Below are 23,303 nucleotides of genomic sequence, written 5' to 3' on the forward strand. Positions count from 1 at the left end.
TGTTCCCGTAGTTTTGCCTTTTTCAGAAAGTCATATATTTGGAATTATACAATACATAGCCGTTTTATTTATTTATTTTAAAAATAATTTTAATTTTTTATTTATACATATATCATGGCATGAATATACTCCGTTGTTTGACTATTGGTTTAATGTATACGTTGTCCATCATACTATACGCACTATATGGGTAAGAATTGGGTCTATGTTGTTCACCTTTGAATATTCATTGCCTAGTACAGTGACTCGCACTTAGTAGATGCATAAGAAATATTTTTTAAGTCATAGCTACATTTCAGTACTTATTATATTTTAAAGAAACCCATTTATGTGCATGTCTGTGTCTCCTACTAGCCTGGTAGCATTTTGTAACAACCCCATCAAGTAGGACAATAATGGGGGGATAAGGACATATATGTAATACCTTAATCAATAAAGAAATTTTTAAAAAAATGTATGCCAAGCACCATAAAGGCCGACCTTTAGAGTTAATGAACTTCCTAAGTATCTACTGTGAGTCTGTCTGTGTGACATACTAGATTCAGTAGGGCATCTTCAAAGATACATACACTGTTCACTTTAAGATTATAATGCACTCAGGCAAGTTGACCTGTCACAAATTTAATGTTTTTTCATCAACAAATATTCGAATGTACATAGCCGTTTTAGATTGGGTTCTTTCGCTTAGTAAAATACACTGAAAGTTCCTCCATTTCTTTCTAACACTGAGTAGTATTACATTGTATGCATATGCCACAGTTTGTTTATCCATTCATCTATTGAAGGACATCTTTGTTGTTTCCAAGTTTTTTTGTTTGTTGTTGTTTTGTTTGTTAATCCTTACCTCATTGATCTCTAGAGAGAGTGGAAGGGAGGGGGGGAGACAGAGAAACATCAATGTGAAGAGAGACACATCAATTGGTTGCCTCCTGCATGTGCTCCAACATGGGTGGGGGGACTGAGCCTGCAACCCAGTTACATGCCCTTGATTGGGAATTGAACCCATGACCCTTCAATCCGTGGGCCAACGCTCCAACCACTGAGCCAAACTGGCCAGGGTGCTTCCAAGTTTTGGTAGTTATGAATGAAGCTGCTATAAGCATTCGTGTACAGGTTTTTGTGTGGGACATAAGATTTCAGCTCATTTGGATAAATACCAAGGATCACAATTTCTGTATCATGGTAAGCATATGATTAGTTTTGTAAGAAACTGCTAAACTATCTTCCAAAATGCCTGTATCATTTTGCATTCCTATCAGCAATGAATGAGAGTTCTTTTTGCTCCATATTCTCACCTGAATTTGATGATGTCAGTGCTTTGAATTTTCACCATTCTAGTAGGTGTGTAGTGGTATCTCATTTTAATTTGTGATTCCCTAGTAGCATGATTTTGAGCATCTTTCCAAATGCATATTTGCAATTTATATATCTTTCCATATGCATATTTGCCATTTATATGTCTGGTGAAACGTCCAGATCACTTTCCCAATTTTTAAAATTGGATTGTTATTTTCTTATTGTTGAGTTTTAACAGTTCTTTTATATTTAGGATAACAGTCCTTTACCAGATACATGTTTTGCAAATATTTTCTCCCAATTTGTGGCTGTCTTTTCATTCTCTTAATGACATCTTGTACAAACTTAATGACATAAGTTTGTAATTTTAATGAAGTCCAACTTACCAACCTTTTTTCTTTCATGGAGTATGCTTTTGGTGTTGTGAAAGGTATGAGGTCTTTGTCTAGATTCATTCCAGTACCGTTTGTTGAAAAGACTGGCCAGTGTGGCTCAGTTGGTTAAGCATCCTCTGATGGCACTGGGAGGTCCACGTTTTTAAACTGGTCTATAGGAAACATAGGAGCATCTAATGGACTGTGTAAAACACCATAATACAAATTAGACTTACGATTAATATCACTGGATGACAGAAGGAAAAGGAGCAGATAATTCGAAGTTATAAGGGAAAATTATTTTGAATCTAGAATTCTCTATCCATCCAAGCTTTAAAACTAAACACTATGCAGATTCTTTAACATTTTTTTTTTTTCAGCTTAAAATACACTTTCTATATTATACTCTGATGCTGAGGCTGAGGCTGGGCAAAATTTATTTCTCAGACTGTATTGGGTGGCTTGCTGTTGGTTTCTGCCATTAGGAGACAGGCAAGAAGAGAGGGGAAAAGGGACTTACTACCTATTTTATATCATACTAGAGGCCCGGTGCACGAAATTCGGAGGGGGGGGTGTCCCTCAGCCCAGCCTGCACCCTCTCCAATCTGGGACCCCTCGAGGGATGTCCGACTGCCCGTTTAGGCCCCATCCCCGGGGGATCGGCCATAAACGGGCAGTCGGACATCCCTCTCACAATCCAGGACTGATGGCTCCAACTGCTCATCTGCCTGCCTGCCTGATTGCCCCTAACCATTCCCCTGCCAGCCTGATCAATACCTAACTGCTCCCCTGCTGGCCCGATTGCCCCTAACTGCTCTCCCCTGCAGGCCTGGTAACCCCCAACTGCCCTCCCCTGCTGGCCTAGTCACCCCTAACTTCCCTCCCTTGCCAGCTCGGTCGCCCCTAACTGCCCTCCCCTGCCGGACTGATTGCCCCTAACTGCCCTCCCCTGCCGGCCTGGTCACCCCCAACTGCCCTGCCTTGCAGGTCTGGTTGCCCCTAACTGCCCTCCCCTGCCCGCCTGGTCACCCCTAACTGCTCTCCCCTGCTGGGCTGGTCGCCCCCAACTGTCCTCCCCTGCAGGCCTGGTTACTCCCAACTGCCCTCCTCTGCAGGCCTGGTCCCTCCCAACTGCCCTCCCCTGAAGGCCTGGTCCCTCCCAACTGCCCTCTCCTGCAGGCCATCTTGTGTCCACATGGGGGCGGCCATCTTTGACCACGTGGGGCAGCCATCTTTGTGTGTTGGAGTGATGGTCGATTTGCATATTACTCTTTTATTAGATAGGACTAGAGGCCCGATGCACGAAATTCATGCAAGAGTAGGCCTTCTTTCCGCCGGCTGCCAGCACCGACTTCCCTCTGGCATCCGGGACCCGGGCTTCCCTCCAGCTGCTTGCAGGCACCCAGGACCTGGACTTCCCTCGCAGCCCTGGCTTCTTCCAGAAGGACGTCTGGTCTAATTAGCATATAATGCTTTTATTATTATAGACTAGAGACCCGGTGCATGAAATTCGTACCTCAGCCCAGCCTGCACCCTCTCCAATTGGGGACCCCTTGGGGGATGTCTGACTGCCGGTTTAGGCTGGGATCGGGCCTAAACCGGCAGTCGGACATCCCTCTCACAATCCTGGACCACTGGCTCCTAATCGCTCACCTGCCTTCCTGCCTGGTCGCCCCTAACTGTCCCCCCCTGCCAGCCTGATCACCCCTCACTGCCTCTGCGTGCTGGCCTGATCGCCCCTCACTGCCTCCCCTGACGGCCTGGTCGTCCCTAACTGCCCCCTGCTGCCGGCCTGGTCGCCCCCAACTGCCCCCTCCCTGCCGACCTGGTCGCTCCTAACTTCCCCCCCGCCGGCCTTGACACCCCTTACTGCCCCCCCTGATGGCCTGGTCACCCTCAACTGCCCCCCTCTGCCAGCCTGGGTGCCCCTAACTGCCCTCCCTTCCTTCCTTCCTCCCTACTTTCTTCTCTCTCTCTCTCTCTCTCTCTCTCTCTCTCTCCTTTTTTTTAGGAGAGCCATCCTTATGAGTCTGAAAAGCAGTATTTCATTTTGGTTTTGATTTTCATTTCTGTAATGGTTAGTGATGTTGAGCATCTTTTCAAGTGCCTTCTGTATAACTTCTTTGGAGAAATGTCTGTTCAAGTCAAGTACATTGCCCATTTTTTAATTGATTGGGTTTTTATTGTTGTTAAGTTGTAGAAGTTCTTTATATATTCTGGATATTAATTTCCCTTATCAGATAACATGATTTGCAAATATTTTCTCTCATTTTGTGGGTTGCCTTTTTACTCTGGTAATACTATTTCTTGATAGACAAATGTTTTAAATTTTAATGAAATTTGCATGCCTGCTTTGTGGGTGGTTAAATGATTTTACTAATGCTGTTCACATCCTAGAGGTTGTTAAAGGACAAAGCAGGATCTCATGAGGAAATCTGTCCTTATGTGATCCAGTAACTGAGACCAACTTTAAATGCACTGGGAATCTCCATTCCAGAGGAACTGGGCCTTGACAAAGTATAAACCCCATCTATAGGCTTCCCAAAGATTTACTGGTAATGCTACTTGAGTGTAAACAATCACCTGGATATACTGATAACATACTATCTTGTTTGAACAGGTTTTCCTTTATTGAGTACCAAACCATTTAATGGTACCATGAACTTTAATAAAAAGGAAATGAATTTGAACTGAAAAAAAGAAGAAAAAGTCAATATTTCTTGATATATAAAAGTTTTAAATTGTTAATGTTGTTTCTTGATATACAAAAGTTTTCAATAGTTAATAGTGTTTGATATAAAAAATTTTAAATTTTAATGAAGTCCAATGTATCTACCTTTTCTTTTGTTGCTGTACTTTTGTCATATCAAAGAATTCATTGCCAAATCTAATGTCATGAAATTTTGCCCTATTTTTTCTTAGAGTTTTCTAGTTTTAGATCTTACATTTAGGCTTTCTGAGTTTTGAGATCCATGTTGAGTTAATTTTTAAATATGGGGTGAGGTAAAAAAGGTAGGACCAGGTAGAAGAGGATGAACCTGCAAAGAGGAAGAAATGGACAAGTGTCAATGCTGTTAAGAAGTCAAATTAGACGATGAACCCCAAAAATGTTTATTACATTTAGCAACATGGAGGAGACAGAATGAAAAGCACAGGTAATGTTCTTCGAACAAGGGTCTAAATTGTACTCAGTATACAGTGTAGGAAATTATATCAGAAGATTGGTAGAGGTCAATTTGAGGAAGGCTTTGAGTTTGAATTTTATTCTCTGGGCAGCAGTAAGCCATAAAAAAGGATAATGAAATAATAATTCTTTTCATGGGGGGAGTATAATGTATTTCAAAAATTAAAGAGGTATAATGTAGGTTGTTAGTTCTAGTGGTCGGCAAACTCATTAGTCAACAGAGCCAAATATCAACAGTACAACGATTGAAATTTCTTTTGAGAGCCAGATTTTTTAAACTTAAACTATATAGGTAGGTACATTGTTATTAACTTAATTAGGGTACTCCGAAGGCTTAGGAAGAGCCACACTCAAGGGGCCAAAGAGCCGCATGTGGCTTGCGAGCTGCAGTTTGCCGACCACTGTTCTAGGGGAACTAGTTCCTAGTTGGTGCTAATCTTTGGTCCTAGGAGTAAATAAAAATATCTTGACTATTGAATACATCTAATATACGCAGCTTCTTGTTGAGGTATATCTAAAAGTAACTCAACCCTGTTTCTTTTTGGTCATGACTAAACTGTATTGAATCTGAGTTATTTTAAGCTGAGGACCAGACTGCTGATTGATAGGTGTTATTTATGTGCCTGAAAGTCATCAAGAAATGCTATTATTTTCTGTTTTACTGTGCAGAAACTAGTTCTAGGTGTTTTCTTCAACCTTGGGACTGTTTATTTGGAAGCTGGCTACTTCAGGATCACCTCCATGTAAGGTGATCCTGAACATAAGATTATTCTCCACCACCAGTATTTTCCCAATTAGGAATTCCATTAAAAAAAATTTGTTTTTTGCTAATTAATAGGAATAGAGGTGAAATAGTCAAATGGCTACTTATATTTGATGTAATAATTTAACTTACATATATAAACTCACAATCTATAAAATTATATATAAAAATATAATAAATTCCATCAAATCTCATAGAAGTTTTCTTAAGATACATTTTATTTGGTTTTTATAATTTCAGATATATAAAAGTTACAAAAGTAGTACAAAGAACGCCTATGTACTCTTCTCCTAGATTTCCAACTTTATCATTCTCTGTATATGTACATATACACTGTATGTCATGCAAGTATTTGCTATTCTTTTTAAAAATATCCTCAATGATGGTGAATCTTTTGAGGATGTGTTTTCCCAGGGAATGGTCAAGTTAATTTGGAGCCTTGGTGAATAAGGAAGGTCAAATTGAGTAATGCTCTTTTTGATCTTAAGTAAGATATATGATCTCAAGTGAGATATAATGACTCCATTTTCTTATAGTATATAATCTATTAGCATTCATTCAATCCTTTCTAGCCTTCATTCTTAGTAGTCTTATATAAATTCTTAAAAATACTTGCTGAGTCTTTTGTGACTGATCAGTTCTTTAAATATATAAAGATGCAATTAAGATCAAAGATAGAGATCATGACTTTAAAAGAATGTGTTTTCCTGTTTGATCTCATGTTTTTTTCTAATCCAGTAGATGTACATTTTTACCTTTACTCCAGATTTTTACATTCCTTTTTACTAATGGAAAATTTTTTCCCTTAACTGCTGAGAACCTTTTAAAATTGTAATTCTTCAAATATGACCAATTTTCTTCTTTTTAAAAAAATGTTTATTGACATATAACATTGTATTAGTTTAAGGTGTACAGCATAATGATTTGATATATGCATATATTGCAAAATGATTACCACAGTAAGTTTATTTAATATCCATCGATGACCTCACATAGTTACATTTTTTTTTTTCTTATGGTGAGAAATTATAAGATCTACTCTCCTAGCAACTTTCTTCTTTTTTAAAAATTTTTTATTGCTTTTAGAGAGAGAAAAGAAGGGGGTGGGGAGAGAGAGGGAGAGAGAAAGATCTATTTGTTGTTCTACTTATTTATTCATTCATTGCTTGCTTCTTACTGTATATGTGCCCTGACTGGAGATGGAACCCGCAACTTTGGTGTATCGGGATGACACACTAACCAACTAACCTACCCGGCTTGGGCCTCTCCTAGCAACTTGCAAATATACAATATAGTATTATTAACTATAGTCATCATGCTGTACATTACATCTCCAGAACATATTTATGTTATAACTGGAAGTATGTACCTTTGATTACCTGTACCCATTCCCACCCCTTCTGCTGCTGACAGCTACCAAACTGTTTTCTGTATCCATAAGTTTTTTTTTTTAAGAATCCACATGTAAATGAGAGCATACAGTATTTGTCTTTCTCTGACTTCTTTCACTTAGCATAATACCCTCAAAACCCATCTATGTTGTCACAAATGGCAGGATTTACTTCTTTTGTATGAATTAATAACATGTATAAATATACCACATTTTCTTTATCCATTCATCTATAATGGGCATTTAGGTTTTTTCCATGTCTTGACTATTGTAAATAATGTTGCAATAAACATGGTGTGGGTGGTGCAGATACCTTTTCAAGATAATAATTCTGTTAACTTTTTAAAAAATATATATTTTATTGATTTTTCACAGAGAGGAAGGGAGAGGGATAGAGAGCTAGAAACATCGATGAGAGAGAAATATCCATCAGCTGCCTCCTGCACACCTCCCACTGGGGATGTGCCCACAACCAAGGTACATACACTTGACTGGAATCAAACCTGGGACCTTTCAGTCCCCAGGCTGACGCTCTATTCACTGAGCCAAACCGGTTAGGGCAATTCTGTTAACTTTTGATGTGTATCCAGAAATGGAATATTGATCGTATGGTAGTTCTATTTTTTAATTTGTTGAGCAACCGCCATACTGTTTTCCAAAGTGGCTGTACCACTTTATTACAGACATTGGGCTGGATGTCTTCTTTGGAAAAGTGTCTGTTCAGTTTTTTCTGCTGCTTTTTAAAATTGGGTTGTTTGTTATTTCTCTATTGAATTGTATAAATTCTTTCTATATTTTGAATATTAACCCCTTATTAAATATATGACTTGAAAATATTTTCTCCCATTTTGCTGCATTTTCATTTTGTTGATAGTATCCTTGGCTGTACAGAAGGTTTTTAGCTTGATGTAGTCCCAGTCTTTAATTTTTACTTTTGTTGCCTTTGCTTTTGGTGTCAAATCCAAAAGTCATTGCCAAGATCGATGTCAAGAAGCTTACCCCCATGTGTTCTTTTAGTTGTTTTATGGTTTTAGGTCTTACATTCAAGTCTTTAATCCATTTTGAGTTAACTTTTGTGTAAGGTATAAAATAAGGGTTCATTTGCATTCTTTTGCATGTGGCTGTCCAGTTTTCCCAAGACCATTTACTGAAGAGACTGTCTTTTCCCTAGTGTGTAGTGGGTTTATTTATGGGCCCAAATTTCTGTTTCGTAACTAAGATTCACCATTTAAAATTTACGTTTTACAGTGGTATATACAAATAAAAGAGTACTGCAGAACTTGTAGTAAAAAAACACAACAGTTCCTTGTCTTACCCCTCCCAAGTGTTGTTCTCATTCCCTACAGAAAACCACTTTCAACTCTTTTAATTCTTTTGGTGTTGTACTCTATATTCTTCAATATTATACTTTTGTTTTTTATTTTATTTTTATTTGTTTCTTTTAGTTATAATTTTGAAGCATAACATTTACCCTTCAGTGTGGCTTGGTGATTGAGTGTTGACCCATGAACCCAGACGTCACTGGTTTGATTCCAGGTCAGGTCACATATCCCCCCTCCCCATCCCCACAGGCTTGACCTCCAGTAGGTAGCGTGCAGGAGGCAGCAGATTGATGTTGATGTTTATCATTGACTAGAGGCCCGGTGCACAAAATTTGTGCATGGGCAGGGACCCTAAGCCTGGCCAGCGATCAGGGCCGATCTGGGCCTTCTGGCAGCTGGCTGGGGCCTTCCTTTCCCGGTTGCCGGCCGGGGCCTTCCTTTGTTCCATGCTGCCCCCTGGTAGTCAGCACATGTCATAGCGAGCGATCGAACTCCCGGTCTCCTGGTTTAACTCCTGAGGGGATACTTTGCATATTAGCCTTTTATATATATAGACTAGAGGCCCAGTGCACAAAATTTGTGCACGGAGGGGGGTTCCCTCAGCCCAGCCTGCACCCTTTCCAATTGGACATCTCTCTTGCAATCTGGGACCGCTGGCTCCTAACTGCTCACCTGCCTGCCTGCCTGATTGCCCCTAACTGCCTCTGTCTGCCTGCCCGATCACCCCGAACTACCCTCCCCTGTTGACCTGATCTCACCCCCAGTGGCCCTCCCCTGCCGGCCTGATCTCGCCCCCAACTGACCTCCCCTCCCAGCCTGGTTGCCCCCAACTGCCCTCCCCTGCAGGCCTGATCTCACCCCCAACTGCCCTCCTTTGCTAGGCAATTTGGTTCTGATTGGTCAGTTTCTATGCCAGTCAGCATCATAAGCTCCGCCTCCTAGGCAGCCTTTGGCTCCCCACAGCACCCAGATTTGGTTCTGATTGGTCGGTTTCTATGCCAGTTGGCGTCAGAAGCTCCACCTCCTAGGCAGCCATTGGTTCTTCACAGCACCCACATTTGGTTCTGATTGGTTGGTTTCTATGCCAATCAGCGTCAAAATCTCTGCCTTCTAGGCAGCCATTGGTTCTTCACAGCACCCACATTTGGTTCTGATTGGTTGGTTCTTATGCCAGTCAGCGTCTCTGGACCTATCAACGGGGCCTGATCTGAAAGGCAGGGCTGATCAGCAGCCCCGGTGGAGGCCTGGAGAGAAATGGAGGCGTGGCTGCTGGCCAGACTGGGAGAGAAATAGAGAAGCAAGTGCTGATCAAAAGCTGCCACAGAGGCAACAGATCAGTCCCTGCTTCTCTCTTCAGGCCTCTCTCTGGCCCTGATTCACAGTCCCCTCAGCAGTCAGTGCCACGGCAACCCAGCGCTGACTGCAGGACTGACTTCCGGTTGGTCGAGCCTCGGTCATTACTGGTCGTTACGACCCAGGGTTTTTATATTTTAGGATGTTTCTATCTCTCTATCCCTCTCCCTCCCACTCTCTCTAAGAAAGTCAATAAAAATATATTTCAAAAACTTTACCCTTCAAAAGTGTGCAATTCATTATTTTTAATATAATCACAAAGTTGTGCAACTATCATTACTAATTTAGAATATTTTCATCACCCAAAAAAGAAATCCTGTTTCTGTTAGTAGTCATTTTCATCTTTGAAGTTGTAACATTTCCTCCCTAAAGCACACTTACCCCCTTTCCTTTCCCCATCCTTTCCATTCTCCAATCAGACGTAGATCATAATTCATTGTTATGACTTACTATTGTTTGCAACTGAGCCTTCTGATATTGTGACATTTCCTTTCTTTTGCTTTTTTTGTGTTAAAAATTGCTATTTTATTTTTTGCCTTTTCTCTCCATTTGTCTATCATTATTATCCTTAATTTTTTGTTGTTAGCCTCTCATAATCTCTCTCTAAACAGTTAAACATTGGTGATTCGTCAGTTCAAATTTCCCCTCGAGCCTTCAGGTCCTGCTCTACTTTGAAATGGTTTCTTTCTAGGCCTGCAGTGTAGGTGACATCTGGAGACCTTTTTTTTAACTATCATCCTGGGGGATTAGTCAGTTATTTAACTCTGGATTGATCTAAATTTCTTATCTCTTTTCTCTTTCCCTTTTAACATATCTGTTCCTTCTTTTAGATCTGGAAGATTTCCTCAACTTTATCTTCCAACTCTTCAATTTTTGCTTTTCTAAATTAAAAAAATGACAGTTTCCAGAATACTTTCTTATTCTTGAAATATTCTTTTAATATTTTTCATGGGTACAATAGCTTTTATATTTCTAAGGATATTAGCGATAATGTCCTGGGCCTTTCAAGTTCTGTTTTTCTCTTTTCCAGCCACTTGTCTTTTATATTAGAAGTTTTCCTTAGATGATCCTTCGTTGTACACATTTAAGAGGACGATGATTGTACAAAACTGTTTGGAAGCTCTGTGCATATACTACTACAAGGGGTAGTTGCTAACATTTGAGAATTTTCTGAATGGCAGGCTGAGCTAAGCACTCTTCTTACATTATCTTAAGTGATTTTTACATTGGTTATATGAGGTTCTAATTTCACAGAGGAACCTTGAGGCTTAGATGATATAACCAGAAAAAGGGGAACCAGATTCAAACATGGATCTGTCTGCCTTCGTGATTCTTTTATTCATCATATTCTCTTTCCCACCTTCCTCCCAGTAAATGCTTCACAAATACCAGGAAATCTTTTGAGAACTTTGAAGTCAGGTAGAAGCAAGATAGACAATGTAATCATTCAAACACATGATTGAAGCAATTACAGAAATGTGCTGAGAAGAAATGATGAAAATGATTTTTGAGGAAGGCTGGGGAATGGTTTAAGTGGATGTATTTTTTTTTTTTTAATTTTTTACTAACTTCAGTTTCAGGGAGCTAAGTACGTAACTTGGAAATACTAATATTTATGTGAGTGACATGTGAGTTTTATTACAACAGATATAAAAAAAAGTAGTAGTAAGTAACATGCTAAATTGAAGGAAGTAGTATGGGTGATTCTATAAAATAATAAGGAAAGTGGAAAGTATTATTTGGGGATATATTTGTGTGTGTGTAACAGGCCATGTAAAGTCACTCATCTAAAGTCTGCCAAATGGTGAAGTCTGTCAGTTGAAATGGTGCTGTCCCTAAATACTGATACATAGGTATTAGAAAGACCTGTCAGCGAAAGTCCATATGCATTACCAGTTAAATATTTTTAACCAAAAGCAATCACTGTGACTATATTTTAAAGATGGTAAGAAGCCCTAGCCGGTTTGGCTCAGTGGATAGTGTGTCGGCCTTCGGACTGAAGGGTCCCAGGCTCAATTCCAGCCAAGGGCACATGCCTGGGTTGCGGGCTTGATCCCCAGTAGGGGGCATGCAGGAGGCAGCCAATCAATGATTCTTTCTCATCATTAATGTTTCTCTCTCTCTCCCTCTCCCTTCCTCTCTGAAATCAATAAAAATATATTTTAAAAAAAGATGGTAAGAAGATGCAAAATATGATTTAATGAAAGTTTTTTTATTTAAGTGACAAAGATTTACGTCTCTTATTAGAACTATCCTTTCATTTTTACAAAAAGAAATATATCCTATATATGTGTACTTGCATAATTTGTTTTGTATAATTATTTTTCTTGTTGAATTAATTATTATAGCTTGCTAAATAACTCTTGTGAAGTAAGCATAAAGGAGTATAATTAACTGGAGCTACAGCAGTGATAGTACAATAGGAGGCAGATGTGCCTACTGAAGGATAAAAATAATTACTTGAGAAATAGTAGAGTTAGAGTATTTCTGTGATAAAACAATTTCTAACCTTTTGTTTCAATATTCACAGCATTCCACCATGAAATGTTCAGTTATGGCTAAGAGCCCTTTTCCCTAAAAAGAGTAACCTTGTTATTTAGTGAAGTGCCTATTCACATTAACTTCAGGGTTAATATTTTGAGCTTTTTCTCATTATAGGCAATCCTGGATTCTGTGGTGAGAGGAATATGTTGTACATTTTTTGTTCTAAGGACTTATGGTTCTTTATTTTTAATTTAGGAAAAGCGCAGAGGCTTAAATATTACTAAGTTTGGAAGTATAACTGTCTTTTATCTTTAGAAACATTGATTTCATATAAATGAAAACTAGTAAGACATAAAAAGGTTTGTGTCTCAGCACTTTGCAATGTAAGCTTCTACAAGACAGCAACTGTTTTATTGTTATGTATATGTGTGTGTTTAATTTACTAAATTTTCTAGAATGTTGAGGAGGCACTATATAGACATACCCACAAATTCTAGTGGCTTAACCTAATCAAAGTTTATTTCTTCCTCACTCCTCAGTCTAGAGAGGGTATTCCAGGTTGACTGTCTTTCCATGTGGTCATTCAGAGGCCCAGACACCCTTTACATTATGACTGTGCCCTCTGCATTCTAGAATCCACTCCATGCAGCTGCTGTGGAGAAGTCATACTCATTTATTATCCATTTTATTCTGGAAGTGGCACAGGTTACTTCTCACATTCCAGTGGTAAGGAGTATCATATGGTTCCATCTCAATGCATACATGGTGGCATTGGTGGTGGTTGGATGGGGTGGGGATAAGGGACTTCTTGCTACACCTCCCAAGATTAACATTATGCTTTGGACAGGGAGCATGAATCTTTGGTGGTCAGTTTAATTCTCTACTAAAAAATATTACTTCTTCCTGTATACACACACACACAAATAATACTGTTCTGTTGGTAATATTAGCTACCTCTAGATTGTCAGAAGATAGGAGGCAAGTGATTCCTTGCCACGAATTATTTACCCTATTCCTGAATTTCTCATTTCATTTTAAACCACCAAATATTTAACCAGTTAGAGTCATTTAACCTTACAGTCATTGAACCATAGTGTTTCAGAACTAGCTGAGATTTTAGTGCAATCTCTTCATTTGAAAATTACGGAATAGACTCAGAAAAATGGAGAGACATTCCTAAAGTCACTTAGGGTCAGAACTAGGAAAAACTAGTTTTCTAACCTCCACTCTAGTACTATGTCATCTTGGAAGCATCTTTTTTTTTTTTTTTTTTTTTTACAAATTCTTATCCCCTAAATTAATACAAATTGCTTCCCCAGATTTCTTTCCTTTCAATAACCTCCTAAGATACCCTGGGGGGGTGGGGGGTGGGTGGGGGTGGGGGTGGGGATTTTAATTACCATAGAAAAGAATGAGTGATCTGAAGAGCATTTGTCTATTGTGATTTTGTGTGCTATAATGGAGCACCACGTTGATTTTGCATACCCAAGGAAGAATGGCCCTGGAATTGGAGGGGCTGCAAATAAAGGGGGGAAGGATGCCTAGTCAAGTGGGACCTATTTCACAATTTTGCCTAGGGCCTGCTCAGACTTTGGGAAGCATTTATGTTAAGACAAAAAAAAAACACCCTCCAAACTTCTATTGTTTTAGGAAACAAACTAATTCAACTGTTTGAGAGTTAAGTTCAGCGAAATTTAAAAAATTAAATTATTTAACTCTTTGTTCATATTCAATTCCAAAGTATTGTTTCACTTTAACTTCCTCCACAACACATTTAAGTAACTCACCAATAGTGGGCATGCAGGAGGCAGCCAATCGATGTGTTCTCTCACATAGATGTTTCTCTCTGTCTTTCCCACTCTCTTCCACTCTCCCTAAAAATCAATGGAAAAGTATCCTCAGGTGAGGATTAAGCCCTCCCACCCCCCAAAAACAATAAAAACATTAAAATTTAAAAATAAATATACTGGAACCAAACCTCACATTACTTTGATTTAAGGTAAATTATATTTAATCTTTTTCTTGTTTGGCAGGCAGCCAGATAAATTGGTGGTAGTTTGGACAAGAAGAAGCCGAAGGAAGTCTTCTAAGGTTAGTCTGTTTCTACATTTCTCACCTAAATATTGAATTCAATTTTAAGTTAAATGATTAAGCTTCTCTGGCCCTACCGCTGAATATTTTAAAGCATTATTAGATATCTTAGGTTATTTCTAGTCTACTAAAATGATTGACCAGGCATTGTAATCTTGTTCTAAAGTTCTTAAAATGGAAGCCAGATATCTGAGCCTTGATCTTGGATTTGGTAGCCTGGAGTAAGTAGTTATCTAACTTCTCTGTACTAGGGTATCATGAATTAAATAGGCACCACTTATAAAATGTACGTAGGGATAGTTTATTCAGATTCCAAGAGGATGAGGTTGGGGCACACATAAGGAATGATGAGTTATCTGAGTCCATTGCTGAGTTGAAGAAGAGAAGGGTTTGTTTTTTTCAAAGGCTTATATTTTTTGGACTGATAGCTTTATGGAGAGTAGAATAGAATTTTAAAATGTTCAATAGCAATTGCACAGATTTTTATTAAGGGTATCTTTTCAAATTTTATTTTTATTGAGCTAAAATTTACATACAGTGTAACACACAGATGTTAATTATATAATGTAGTGAGTTTTGATTAATATATACTTGTGTAATTACCATTCTTATCAAGATACAGACTATTTCCACTATTTCCATCAGTATGTTTCTGAGGTGTAGTCATGTTATTTTGTATATTGGTAGTTTTTTATTCCTGAGAAGTATTTCATTATGTAAGTAATACTGCAATGTAATCTATACTAATAAAAGCATAATATGCTAATTAGACCAGATGTCCTTCTGGATGTCCTTCCAGACGAAGCCAGGGCTACGAGGGCTGAGGCAGAGGCAGCTGCTCCGGCAAGGGGGCGGGCCAAGCCCCTTGCATGAATTTCATGCATTGGGCCTCTAGTTATTTATACTATCCCTGTTGATGAACATTTGCTTAATTTCCAGTGAATATTGCAAATATTCCCTATTGTGAATAAAGCTGCTATGAATAGTACTAGTATACAAGTATTTTGAGGGACAAATATTTTCATTTCTTTTGGGTAGATACTTAGGAATAGAATCACTGGTAATAAGGTAGATAAATTTTTTTACTTTTAAATGTAATCCCACTAGCATTATAGGAAATACTCAGTTGCTTTATAGCATGAATGGCATCATCTTCAAAGCATATATTTATAGTTTTGGGGCATTATATTTTAGATCTAGAATATTTTCTTATATATTTACATATGGGTTCTGAAAATAAACTTAAGATCTTCTTGTAGGTTTTGGTGATTGGGCCTTAAGCTTTGGAAAAAAACCAATATAAAATCATCACTAAGTATAATTAATAGATGAATATGACTACAATTATAAACATTAGAAATAGTCCCTAAATGTATTTAGCTATGTCAACAGAAAGTGATCCCCCTTTTAATAATTAGATACCATTATTTTCTTAGGAAAATTATGAAACATAATGAAATACTTTAGATTATAGGTAAATTCAGAATATCCATGCTTTTGAAGTTAAGTACACTTTTTATTTAGTTGCTAATAATTTTTATTTTACATCCAGATTTTTAAAATATATTGTATCAAATAGTAATTGAATCCATGTGGTGAAATGCAAAAATGAGGCTACAGGTTGATTTTTCTCAGAATGCAATATTTTCTAGAAGGAATTATTTCTTATTTGTTAGACGAATTTTTCAGTTGTGATGATTTTAATATTTTAAATCCCTTCTGTATATTTTAGAATCATTGTGTTTTATTCCCATAATGTGTTAAACTTATTATAGCATATGCATAATATTAAAAAGGCTGTTTTATAAGTTGTATGCAACAGCTAAATAAGGTCATAAAAATCAGTTCCAGAAGCTGTGGAGGAAATGATTATGGTATTATTATAAAAGTTAAGCAAATAACTTTTTTTTAAAAAAATTTTGTTTTATTGCTTAAAGTATTACAAAGAGTATTATATATGTCTCCTTTTTTTTTCTCCCCTTGACCTTCCCCTGGCCTCCCATACCCCCCAGTATCTTGTGTCCATTGGTTATGCTTATATGCATGCATACAAGTCCTTTGGTTGGTCTCTTACCGCATCCCCCTCCCCAAACCCTCCCTGGCTTTCCTGCTGTAGTTTGACAGTCTGTTCGATGCTGCTCTGCCTCTGTATTTTTGTTCATCCGTTTATAATGGTTTTTATTATCCATGAATGAGTGAGATCATGTGGTATTTTTCCTTCATTGACTGGCTTGTTTCACTTAGCATAATGCTCTCCAGTTCCATCCATGCTGTTGCAAATGGTAAGAGTTCCTTCTTTTTTACGGCAGCATAGTAGTCCATCATGTAGATGTACCACAGTTTTCTAATCCATTCATCTACTGATGGGCACTTAGGCTGTTTCCAGATCTTAGCTATGGTGAATTGTGCTGCTATGAACATAGGGGTGCATATATCCTTTCTGATTGGTGTTTCTGTTTTCTTGGGATATATTCCTAGAAGTGGGATCACTGGGTCAGATTGGAGTTCCATTTTTAGTTTTTTGAGGAAACTCCATACTGTTCTCCACAGTGGCTGCACCAGTCTGCATTCCTACCAGCAGTGCATGAGTGTTCCTTTTTCTCTGCATCCTCTCCAGCACTTGTCGTTTGTTGATTGTTGATGATAGCTATTCTGACAGGTGTGAGATGGTACCTCATTGTTGTTTTGAAAGCAGATAACTTTTTAATCTTGAGAAACTTAAGACATTTTCGAATTCTTCTTCCCAGCTATTTTTAAAAAATTAGCTATCAGTTATATTAAATCCAAATAGTAGAATCATTGTTTTCTTCTGAAAAGACTCTTCTGTGTTCCTTTAAAATATACATTATTTGCTGCTAAGTTCTACTGAAATCACTTAGGGGAAAACAGATCTCTGCAACCACTAGCCAGAAAATATTCTAGTTTTTAATTTTAAATATGGTTCTGAAAACAGTTTGAGCTACACAGTTATCAATTTTTTTTATCATCTGTTTAGCTTTCTACTTATCTTTCCTGATTCTGAGTGAATCTACTTTTTTTTATATTGATTGATTCAAATTTATAACTGACACCAGATAACTATCAGATTAGATAGTAAAATATTAAGGCACATTGCATTATTTGATTTAAAGTTTAGTTCTCAGTTTATTAATCACTTTCTTTAGATACATATCTGTTTTTATTGCTAAATATACAAAGAGCTCTTTGCTGAATTATCTTTTATTGAGAAAATAATTATCATGACTAATTAACACAATATGCAGCTTCCCCTCATCATCTTAAGTCATGGCATTTATAATAAAGGTTATTAGGCTGCAGTTCATTTGTATATGCTTAAATAAATTATTTTTCAGGATATAATAAGTGTTAATAGGAAGCAGGGCAATTATGTTAGACCACAAAAATTGTGGCAGAGTAGCCTGTGTCTTAAATTCAGTGTGTGAACTATAAATTTAAACTCACAGAGAGATGGGAGAATGCCAAAGGGAAACCAGAATTCTAAAGTCCTCACTAGCTTTTTTATGGCATTACCACCTTTACTTTCTTGCCCTTTACTTTCTTGTGGTTGTATTACAGCCTTTACAACGCACTACAATATCAAGAGGGGAGGCTACAATTGCAGAACTTTGCCTTATAGTGGTGATGGTGGCAGCTCTAAGATAACTTTATATGTGACATCCTAAACTTTTGAGTGCATGCAGTTTAAATTGAAAATTATCAACTTAATATCTATATAACAATTACAAATTTTCAGTGAAATATTTTCATTTTTGTAGGAATCGAAAATAAAAAGTGAGTGCATATTCTGTGTTTGGTTCTATACAAGGTACATATCTTTTAGGTAAAGTATGACATGAAATAATTAGAAAATAAAACATTTTATAGAGTAAACTAGAGGCCCGATGCACGAAGATTCATGGGCCTTCCTGCCACTGGCTGCTGGCACCGCTTTTGCTCCAGCCTGGAGGAGCCTTTCTGCCTTCCCACGCTGTCCAGAGGCCTGGAGCGGTTGGGGCAGTGTGGAATGCCTGCGTAGTTGCCATGGCGAAGGCACAAGTGTCCTGCCCCGCCCCCGGCCTCTCAGCACCTGTGTATGCAAATTAACCCGCCATGTTTGTTGGGTTAATTTGCATACTCCTGATTGGCTGGTGGGCGTCTCGAAGGTATGGTCAACTTGCATCTTTCTCTTTTATTAGTGTAGATACCACAAATTGAGAAATTTTGCCTTTTTTCCTAGGCCTTTTTTGGCAGATGCCAAAGGATCTGTGATGTGATTAAAAAGTGAGAAAATTTGTATAAGGGGAACTGGATTATTGCAACCATTATCTGTACTAGGATACTGGCAAATGATTAACTTGCCTTTCATTACCATACTGAGGCGCTAAATAGCTGTACCTATGCTTTTGTACCTAATTATTTCATAGGGAAATCCTTTCTGTTACCCTGAATGAAAACTGATTCGGGTTATTATAGTGCTGATATTTGCCAATATGATGTACTTTTTCTATATCAAATTCTTAAGAACCTAAATTACTGTCCCTGTGGATTTGTACAATTAGATGTTTATTACCATAGCTACTTTTAGTTATCTGTATTAGACTTTTCATTCTTGTTCTAGCTTCAGATACTTGAATTCAGGTTGAGGTAGAAATTGTAGTAAGCTCTTTGAAAATAGAAAAGCCATTTTTTTCATGTTTGCCACTTATGTGCATAACCTATTCCTCTTCAGTAAAACTGGTCCTGCTTTTTGTCTAATATATAATAATTCATTAACATTATAAAGGTGGCATTGCCAGCTGTTCAGCTGGACTATTTGATATTGTTTCATTGTCCTCTCTTAGCCAGGTTATACAGTCTCTGGAAAGAATATAGAAAGCCAGAGCTCTTTAAAAAAAAAAAAAATACACACATATATATATATATATATAGTTATTAACTTCAGAGAAGAAGGGGAAGGAGAGATAGAAACATCAACCATGAGAGAGAATCATTGATTGGCTGCCTCCTGCACGCCCCTCCAGTGGGTATCAAGCCCACAACCTGGGCGGGAATCGAATCTGTGACCTCCTGGTTCATAGGTTGACGCTCAACCACTGAGCCATGATGGTTGGGCAGAAAGCCAGATCTCTTAGTTGGACCTTTCTCACTGGGAACAGAGGTGCTTGATAGAATAGTGAGAAAATGGCAGCACACTAGCAACTTGGGAACCACCATCCTTCCATTTCTTTTTATTTAAAAAAAAAAGATTTTTAGTTTGTTAAGCAGATTATATTTTTGTTTGTTAAGTAATTGAATTACTATTCCCTGATTCAAAACTGAGGATTGAAAGAGGTCATTTAGAGGACCAGCATTAGGAGACCTGAGGAAATTATCTGAAACCACCATCTCTTAACTGCCCAGATGGTGGGTGAATTCCACAATCCCTGCTTTCCCCATTTTTTATTTGTTATTCATATAAATATTGAGACCTTAGCGATAGAAGACTATTTTCTTGACTACCATATGAATCAGGGATAGAGCTGGGCTTGATGTTGGTTGGATGAAGAACTCTGAACTTGGAAATCATTGAGTCTGGTTCTTCTACTGTTTACTAGTAGGGTTCAAGCAAGTCATTTACTCTTTGGTTGCTTCTATTTCCTTTTATGGATTTGGTCTAGATTTGCTAAGAATATATTCAGGTCTAAAATTCTTTTATGGCAATTTTTTTTGTCATAATGAATTTTTCAAAGACATCTTTTCTTCTGTGGGTCAGAAAAGTTGTTATTCTCTTTATGTTTCTATTGTATGTGGAGGCTATGAAAATGAAAATATAATTATGGGAAGTTTGAAGACACTAGAGAAATAGCCTGGTCTACCTTCCCAGTACATGATAATTAGAGTTGTCATAAGTCTTCAGAATTAAGTATGTAGAGTATGTAGAGTGGAGTTTTGATTAAAGATTATCTAAGGCAGAAATTTACTTTTCAAAATGGAGATTGTTTACTTTATGGAGTTTTGTTTTAAGACTATAACAAGCATGGAAATAGGAAGGGGAATAAGCAGAGGAATTTCTGGAGATATTTTTTAATCAACAAAACTCGGTTTTTTACCTTGACTATGGTGTGCTAATGTGGTGAGTCTCTACTTCCCTTTCCTCACCTGAAGTTTTGTGATTGGAAGCAGTGGAGAGAGACTAGAGGGAGAATTATTGACAATTTATGGGTTGGAGGGTGAAAACACTGCTAAACCTACATCTTCTGCTGGTATTTTAGCTAATAAGACTGAAAAGATTTGCATGGTATTAATCTCTCTCTTTTTTAAAAAATATATTTTATTGATTTTTTACAGAGAGGAAGGGAGAGGGATAGAGAGTTAGAAACATCGATGAGAGAGAAACATCGATCAGCTGCCTCCTGCACACTCTCCACTGGGGATGTGCCCGCAACCAAGGTACATGACCTTGACCGGAATCGAACCTGGGACCCTTCAGTCCACAGGCTGACGCTCTATCCACTGAGCCAAACCAGTTAGGGCAAGTCATTCATTTTTAAATTCCAAATTCTGTTTTTTAATGGGGTTTTCACCTTAGAGTCTGTACAAATTCTAGCCAGAGTAAGAGTTCCTGGACATGCCTAAAACTGCTGCTGCCCAACTCTTAGATACTTCAGACAGTGACATGATTCCTGTCTACACAAGGACAGCCTGTACTGCCCTCTCTCACAATGGAAGGTTGCAAACCAGGAAGTGCCTGAGTTAAAATGAGTATCTCTGAGGTCGTGAATTCCAACCTCACACCTTAGGGGAGTTTGGAGTCTTCCATTTATCCCAATGAAGAGGAGATTTAGTTGTAGCCAGTGTCACTTTATGTCAGAAAAACTCAGAAGGCAACAGCTTCACCCTGCTGCACCAGTAATGGCCCAAACAGCCAATGTGTTGTTACTGCCAGCACTGAGCCACATCAGCCAGGCAAGTCATTCTTCTTCTTTTTTTTTTTTTTAGAAGAATAGCAACCAAATACTGGGAGAATCTACAGAAGCCCCTCATACTGTGAGAGCATGGAGTGAATTCCCACAGCAAAAATCAGAGGAAGGTCAGGGGAGAGATTCTTGAGGATAATTTACAGGCAGTATATAGGAGGTTTCCAATGAGAACATGTTTCCAGAACTTCGTGGTGGTTCCCAATTTTGAAGCAGGTGTCCCCTTTCCTCCCCTTCCCCCATCACAATTGTTACAGACCTTTGGCAATGTTACAGAGGTCAGGCAGTGAGGAAGGGGTCTGTGTATAGACCCAGCTATTCCTCTGTGTGTCTGAGGCTACTGGACTGGGGTGGGGACAAACAATGTCAACATTTAAAAACTTTGTCATCTTCAAGAATGGCATAAAGTGGAGAGTAGTTTTTGGCAGAGAGGGGTTTTCTCATTACCTTTACCCTCACCTGAAATCACATCTTTTTCTTTAGCAGAGGTAGAAGTGAAAGGATCCACAAAGGCATGTAAAACCTGGATGATTGAATGCTGCGATTGGAAAACTAGCTTCCTTAACCACAGCCTTCCATGGGTTTTATTTGTTCGAGATTGTTTTCCCAAATGAAAATCTGGCATCCTCCATCAGACGGTTGGAGGGTGTTGAATGTCGCAGGATCTGTCTATCAATGGGAATGGTGGGGTCTAGAGCCGGCAGACTGTCATGCAGCACCGAGTCCCACCATTATTGCCACAGAGGATACAATCCTACAAAAGTGATGCTGAGAAGATAACCTATTTTGCATCTTTGGGAAGAGTGGTGTCCTGATAGTCCACAGACCAGTGAGAGCCCAAGGGAACAGAAATTTAAAAAAAAAAAAATAGACCCTATCCCCAACTCTGAGAACCCTCTGGGTCTTTGCTGGCATGAAGCCCACACAAAGACACCTAAGCAGAGAAGTCCACCCTGCTCCCCAGTCACGTGTTCTTGACTGGCGATTTCTTGGCACAGGAGGGACACTGATGAAGGCCCATTTCTCACTACGCCAGAACCTGATGATGGGGCCTTGCTCAGGGAAGTCAGAGGCAGTATCAAAGTAGGCAAAACAAACGTAGCCCAGGTAGGTGGCTAGGCAGATGAGGATGTGCCATACACAGTGCAGGTAGGGAAAGTGGAAGGATGGCAGCAGTTCACAGAAGGCCCAGAAGAGGGCAAGGATCCAACAGAGGCCTGAGAAGAGGCCCAGTTTAAATATATGCACATTGTCACACCTCTTTAGTTCTGCAATGAGCAGCACAATGCAAGGAACCCCCAGTGTCCTCAGAGAGATGTTGATGGCATGCTTGACAAATTCCAGGCACGTTGTAACTGCAGACAGGATGTAGACCACTGCCTTGAACCTGCCATGTCGTTCCGGAAGACCTTTAGTAGACCTTCTAGGGAACCACATGGTCAGAGCACACATCAGAACCCAAAGGATTGCAAGTTCATCCAGCATCTGACCCAGGAAACTCAAGAGTTGTGTGAAAGTAGACAAATCCAATTCCTACTAAAACTAAAAGAGTCCATATTAAGTAAATGCCATTGTTGAAACACATTGCACACTGATGAAACAAGATGGGCAGTAAAATGAAAAACAAGACGTTGCTGATCGTGTTGTAGAACTTGCTGATGGCAGACACGATGGTGTAGTTGTCCTCGCACCAGTCTGCCTCTGAACTGCCAGCCGGCAGCTGATCCCGCCAGTACAGGATGCTATGGCCTCTCTGGGGCATTGGAGCAGCTGATCCTGCAGCCAAGAAGCCAGAGCTGCTGCTGTACGCCAGCCACTTCTTCCTTTTGACAAATAAATTTGCCTTTAAGTTCCCTGATCACAAAAGTAATTTTTAAAAATTTCTCCTAATAAAATTTTGTCCAGTCATGAATAGTAGCTTTTGAAAATATAAAACCCTTCAATTTTGCATCTTCTTTTGTATGTAGGTGGGAGAAAGGGTGAAAGTTTGTTTATAGATGTCATTGGTAGCTCTCATGTGATGTAACTGTCATGGCCCAAGTTTAAAGCTTGAAAAGCTTTATTTGACCAGTTATTTTTGTTTCAGGGAA

The 23,303-nt window shown here is 38.7% G+C and overlaps 1 protein-coding gene and 1 pseudogene across 7 annotated transcripts in view; one reads left to right on the forward strand and one right to left on the reverse strand.

Annotated features, from left to right (window-relative positions):
• EHBP1 (EH domain binding protein 1) overlaps nt 1-23,303 on the forward strand; it is a 310,727-nt gene that overhangs the window by 17,172 nt on the left and 270,252 nt on the right. For all 7 annotated transcript variants that reach the window (XM_070429315.1, XM_070429313.1, XM_070429318.1 and 4 more), the window contains exon 3: nt 14,200-14,257. In XM_070429315.1, coding sequence (XP_070285416.1) covers nt 14,200-14,257 — 58 coding nt within the window. The remainder of the gene's footprint in view (nt 1-14,199; nt 14,258-23,303) is intronic.
• Nucleotides 22,178-22,975, reverse strand: LOC139019570 (alkaline ceramidase 2 pseudogene; annotated as a pseudogene).

This window comes from Myotis yumanensis, unplaced genomic scaffold, assembly GCF_028538775.1.
Source record: "Myotis yumanensis isolate MYYU_CA2020_CCGP unplaced genomic scaffold, mMyoYum1.0.hap1 SCAF_11, whole genome shotgun sequence".
NCBI lineage: Eukaryota > Metazoa > Chordata > Mammalia > Chiroptera > Vespertilionidae > Myotis > Myotis yumanensis.